The sequence below is a fragment of the Bison bison genome, unplaced genomic scaffold (genome assembly GCF_000754665.1).
Source record: "Bison bison bison isolate TAMUID 2011002044 unplaced genomic scaffold, Bison_UMD1.0 scf7180017864302, whole genome shotgun sequence".
Classification (NCBI taxonomy): Eukaryota; Metazoa; Chordata; class Mammalia; order Artiodactyla; family Bovidae; genus Bison; species Bison bison.
Window position 1 is genome coordinate 4,477,780 of NW_011494874.1, and position 5,882 is coordinate 4,483,661.

Consider the following 5,882-nt stretch of genomic DNA (forward strand, 5'->3'; position numbering starts at 1 on the left):
CCCATGGATGGAGGAGCCTGGTAGGCTGCAGTCCATGGGGTCAAAAAGAGTCGGACACAACTGAGCGACTTCACTTTCTTTATTTCTATAGTTCCTTTTGGAGAAGGAAATAACAACCCACTCCAGTGTTCTTGCTTAGAGAATCCCATGGACGGGGGAGCCTGGTGGGCTGCCGTCTATGGGTTGCAAAGAGTCGGACACGACTAAGCAATTAACAGACACAACACACATAGCCTGCCAGGCTCCTCGGTCCATGGGATTTCCCAGGCAAGAATACTGGAGTGTGTTGCCATTTCCTTCTCCTGACCCAGGGATTGAACCTGTGTCTCCTGCATTGTAGGCAGATTCTTTACCACTGAGCCACCTGGGAAGCCCCTTGATTGACATCTTCCTGCAGGGAATGGCAAGGTATGAACTCGTGCCGCTGTTCAGGGTTCTTGTAACAGTGATCTCAGGGAGGGTTTTGAATTAAAGAAAAACACAGGGTCTCTCTTGAAAGCCAGTACAGCAAAGAAGATCCGGTGTGGGTTTCTGCCAACGGATACCAAAAACGCCTGAGGAAGGAAAAGGGAAGGAAGCAAACAAGGAAACACGCTGGCCTTGGGTTCTGAGTCGCCAAGCCCGATGTAGTGATCCCAATGCAGCTGACATTTCTAGGTCTGTAGGCCAGGCTTGATGTTGCTGGGTAAGTTGCTTCAGGGCTTCCCTGGTGGCTCAGATGGTAAAGAATCTGCCTGCATTGCGGGAGATGTGGGTTCTATCCATGGGTCAGAAGGATCCCCTGGAGAAGGGAATGGCAACCCACTCCAGTATTCTTGCCTGGAGAGTTCTATGGACAGAGGAGCCTGGCGGGCTACACCCCACGGGGTTGCAAAGAGTCCTACACGACTGAGCAACTAACACTTTGCAACTTCCAAGTTGCTTCAAAATAATCTAGGCGTTGACCTCTCGGTTGGAACCTTGGTGGCAGCCACGGTGGCAGCGTGTTGGGGCATGGCCCCTGTCTGGGCCATCAGCAAAGCTGGCACCAGCTGGAGCTTCCAACTCACCTCTGGGCAAGTGGCCCTGAGCTCCAGGAGCAGGGACAGCCCCGCGTCCGAAGCAGCCCTCTCACCAAGGGGCTTCTGCCATGTTTAAAAATGAGCCGTCCGTGACTGTGTGTTGCCTTTTAAAATATTTAGTGAGTTTTTGAATAGAAGAATGTTCTGAGTGGCTCTTCAAAGCCTTTCTGACATTGTTCAGTTTTCAAAAGTGAGCAGTCCCAGTGCTCAAGGCTACTTCTAGGCAACAGATAACCGTGAAGTGGAAGTATGGAAATGAACATTTTATTTAAAAAAGAAAGTTACGGGGGAGAGTGGAAAGAGCATTGTATAGGAAGGGCCTTTGAGGACTGGGAGATTTAAAAACACTGGAAGCTGTCAGATCCTGGGATAGACTGTCCCCTGCTGTGAATCTTGCCCTGGTGTGGAGGGAAGTGAGGGGACCAGATTGTTCAAAGGCAAGGAAAAGCGTTTACCCTGGCATGATCTGGGACCCTGGAGTCCGATTTGGTGGGTGCACAGAGCTCTTCCCCACCTGATGATAAATTCCAAACAGCTTAACTTCCTCCTCTGGCTTCCCTGGTGGCTCAGTGGTAAAGAATCCGCCTGCCAATGCAGGAGACACAGGTTTGATCCCTGGGTCGGAAAGAAACCCTTGGAGGAGGAAATAGCTACCCACTCCAGTATTCTTGCCTGGGAAATCTCATGGACAGAGGAGCCTGGCTGGCTATAGTCCATGGGGTCACAAAAGAGTTGGACAGGACTGAAGGACGAAACTACAGCAAGCAAAACTTCCTCCTTAGACTTTTCTAAGATAGAGTCTTATAAATGTCTTCCACTCTTTTTGTTTTGTCTGTAAAAAAAAAATACAAGAAATGGAAACCTCTGAGTTCTTCAGAACGTGCAGCTACATGCTTCTCAGCAGCTGCTGCTTGAGTTTAAAAAAATATATTTTAATCAGCCATTTCATTCCTGGCCTGCCTGAGAATTTTGCACTGTCTTTTGATACCCGCATTCCTCAGGGGCAATAGAACTTTCTAGAAAGTGTGTGGCCATCAGAACAAGAAACAGGAAGTGCTCCAGAGAGACCCAAGGAAATGAAGATGATGAAAAAAGAGATTAGGGGAAGGGAGGTGGCCCAACTTGAAAATACAAGGAACCAGAGCTGCTGTGTGTGTGGAACTCGGTTACTGAGAGTAGCTGGAGCCCAGGTGCAGAGTCCAGAGTGCTCTTTTTTATTTTATTTTTATTGAATTACAGTTGAAACCAATGGATTTTTAAAGTCGTTTATTGGCCGTGCCGGTTCTTTGCTGCTGTGTGCGCTCTTTTTCTAGTTGCGGTGCTCCGAATTCTCACTGTGGTGGCTTCTCTTGTTGCAGAGCATGGCTCTAGGGCGCATGGGCTCGGTAGGTATTTGTGGTTCCTGGGCTCCAGAGCACAGGCTCAGTAGTTGAGGTGCACGGGCTGAGTTGCTCTCCCGCACGTGGGCTCTTCCCAGATCAGGGATCGAACCCACGTCTCCTGCACTGGCAGGCGGCTTCATTACCATCGAGCCACGAGGGAAGTCCAGGGCTCTTTAATTGGAAGATCTATGGCCTTGTGGGAGGTGGTGCTTCATTTGTGTTACTAGCTCCTGATGTCAGAGAGGGATGTTTTCTTTATCGTCTTATTTATTACTTATTTATTCTGCCTTGTTTCCAGAAAAGGATTTGAGGAGGACAAAACACTATGGCATCTGGCCAGCTCTCCCGTGAGACTGAGGTGAACCGTTCTGTTGTTCCCCACATATATCACCTAGTAAGCCAGGACAGGAGATGGCACCTCCAAGAAGGCTGTGCATCTCTGGGCTGTAGCATCGTCATGTGCCAGCAGGGACGTGGTCCTGGCCTGGCCTCCCTCAGTGGTCATGTGACCATGAAATGCACCCCCCAAAAAATGGCCTTTGGTTGCAACAGTGGGGAGGCATGCAGGAAGGGAAGGCTGAAGTGTCGGTGTGGCCTTACCGCTCCCAAAGTGAGGAACACAGCTGCCCAGGGCCTTGGGAAGGCCTCCCTGCACGTTTCTGGGGGGCGGGGGGAGATTCTCCCGAGGGGCTCCAGCACGGGGAACTGAATTAATGCAGACATGCTGGGAGAAGGAAGTTTCCCAGACACCCTGGAGAAAGAAAATGGCCTCAGAAGTTCTCTTGGAGCTGGGTTTAAAAACGAGGGGAAGCTGAGCTTTGGAATCCTTTTTCCCTTTCTGTCCGTTCCCCCATCACCCACCCACTGGTCTCCGCACTACCAAACCTGGAGACACATGTCCTGTTGGACACGAGTGTGCAGTGATGACTGTGGACCACCAGGCTTGGAAGGCATGTCTTAGTTCCCAGCGGGGGTGATCTGGCCCAGTTGGTTCTGTGTTGCAGAGAATCTCCACGCGGACCCCTGACTCCTGGACGGCCCCCCCCCCCCACCACTGCATGGCTCAGTGAGGTCCAGGCTCCTTTGAAGCCATCAAGTCTAACCCATAAGGAACTTGGGGTATTTGTTCTCAGAGTCCATAGAGTTTTGACTGCTAAGGGTGAAACCCCCAAGAAACATTCTTCTTGGGTGGGAATCAAAGAAACAAAAACTCCATCTCTGTATGGGATTTCGGAAATCCCTCTTTTGAGGAGGGACTGTACTTCCCCTTCCCTTCCTGATCCCGGGTTTGGAAACTAACACACACCTCTGGCTTCACTGGGGAGTTTGCAGCTACTGTACTTTATCAGTGTTAAAATCTTCCAGGTACAAGGAAGTCTGAAAAAACAAAAAGGGTTTTTTTTTTTCAAGACCTCGGCTGTGATGTCATATTCCCTTTCCCTTCTCCGGCCAGTGAGCGAGTCTGAGGGGGCAGGGCAGGGCAGGGCCTGCCCATACCTGTCCCGTTTCATGTGGAGTGTTAGGAGAGCCTCAGGCTGGAGAAGCAGCCAGTTTTACCCGCAGGTTGAGGATGTCGGCCACGAAATAGGTGCTGGTTGGAAGGTCCAGGCTCCCATTTTGTGACCGCCCCCAATGATGGACAAAGACAAGGGGTTTTCGGCTCCATGCCACCAGCGTCCACGAACACTGGGCTCCCAATGCCAGAGCCCAGTTTGTCACAAACTCACACTTGCCACTGTTCATCCTGATCGCCCTGTCGGAGGTGACACTCTTTCATTCAGCCTTCTGGCAAGGGACCTCATATAGGCCAGTGCCCCGCCCTGGGGGGTCTCAAGGCCAGATTCCATGCTGTGGTTAGGTGTGTGTGTGTGTGTATGTGCATGTGGGTGTATGAGGCCACGAGGGCAGTGATGGGGGGGGGCGGTGGGCAGCTGTCCGCCAGTAGTGATGTTCTTACGATGCTGAAGTCCTGTTCCTACACGCATCCCTGTTTAACTTGGATGGTGCTTTCTGCACAGACACTGGTGTATGAAACCCTACGATTTCCGGTAGTTCAACTCCCAAATGACGCAGAGGTTATCAGCTAGTGCTCTTAAAATGTTTGCGAGGTGATTCAGTTTGATTTGTGTTTCTTAGAACTTCCTTGGATCGAAGATTTGCCTAGTCATGACTGGGTGGGGAGGGGGAGAGTTGTTTTGTCCCCCAAAGAGTTTTGGCAATGCCTGGAGAGATTTTTGATCCTCATGACTGGGAGGGGAGGGAGTGTGACTGGCTTCTAGTGGGTATGCCTCCAAACATCCTACAAGGCACAGGGCAGTACCCCTCCCACTCCCCAGATCAGATCAGATCAGATCAGTCGCTCAGTTGTGTCCAACTCTTTGCGACCCCATGAATCGCAGCACGCCAGGCCTCCCTGTCCATCACCAACTCCCGGAGTTCACTCAGACTCACGTCCATCGAGTCAGTGATGCCATCCAGCCATCTCATCCTCTGTCGTCCCCTTCTCCTCCTGCCCCCAATCCCTCCCAGCATCAGAGTCTTTTCCAATGAGTCAGCTCTTGGCATGAGGTGGCCCACCCACCCCCAAAGAATTATCAGGATCTATATGATGGCTGAACTTTGCCTTGCTATCTTTTAGGCAGCCCAGCCTTTGTATACTTCCCATTGTTGGAATCAGGCTTTCTCACAAATAACATCTCCTTTGGCTTCTGAGATGATGGGTTTAAAGACACCATGTTATAAGGGCACAGAGCGAGGTCTACCAATTGGAGTAACAGCCACACAGAGGCTTCTCTAGCCTGTCCGCCAGGGGGTCTGCCAGGGGGTCGCTGGCCTGGGCCTGCTCTGCAGTGGTCTGGTGCCACCCCCTGAGAGCTGCGACGCCGCCGGCATCTCACGTCTCTCTTGCCTCTTTCTGTCCGTGTGTCTCCCCAGGTAAAGATGAGCCTTCCAGCTACATTTGCACAACATGCAAGCAGCCCTTCAACAGCGCGTGGTTCCTGCTGCAACACGCGCAGAACACGCACGGCTTCCGCATCTACCTGGAGCCCGGGCCGGCCAGCAGCTCGCTCACGCCGCGGCTTACCATCCCGCCGCCGCTGGGACCCGAGGCCGTGGCCCAGTCCCCACTCCATGAATTCCTGGCGACAGCAACCCCTTCAACCTGCTGCGCATGACGGGCCCCATCCTGCGGGACCACCCAGGCTTCGGTGAGGGCCGCCTGCCTGGCACGCCGCCGCTCTTCAGCCCGCCGCCGCGCCACCACCTGGACCCGCACCGCCTCAGCGCCGAGGAGATGGGGCTCGTCGCCCAGCACCCCAGTGCCTTCGACCGAGTCATGCGCCTGAACCCCATGGCCATCGACTCGCCCGCCATGGACTTCTCGCGGCGGCTCCGCGAGCTGGCGGGCAACAGCTCCACGCCGCCGCCCGTGTCCCCG

The 5,882-nt window shown here is 52.9% G+C and overlaps 1 protein-coding gene across 1 annotated transcript in view; it reads left to right on the plus strand.

The window, feature by feature from the left end:
- BCL11B (B-cell CLL/lymphoma 11B (zinc finger protein)) overlaps positions 1–5,882 on the plus strand; it is a 101,446-nt gene that overhangs the window by 91,137 nt on the left and 4,427 nt on the right. The window contains 2 exon segments of the mRNA XM_010851430.1: positions 5,378–5,581; positions 5,584–5,881. Of these exon segments, the coding sequence (XP_010849732.1) occupies positions 5,378–5,581; positions 5,584–5,881 (502 nt within the window).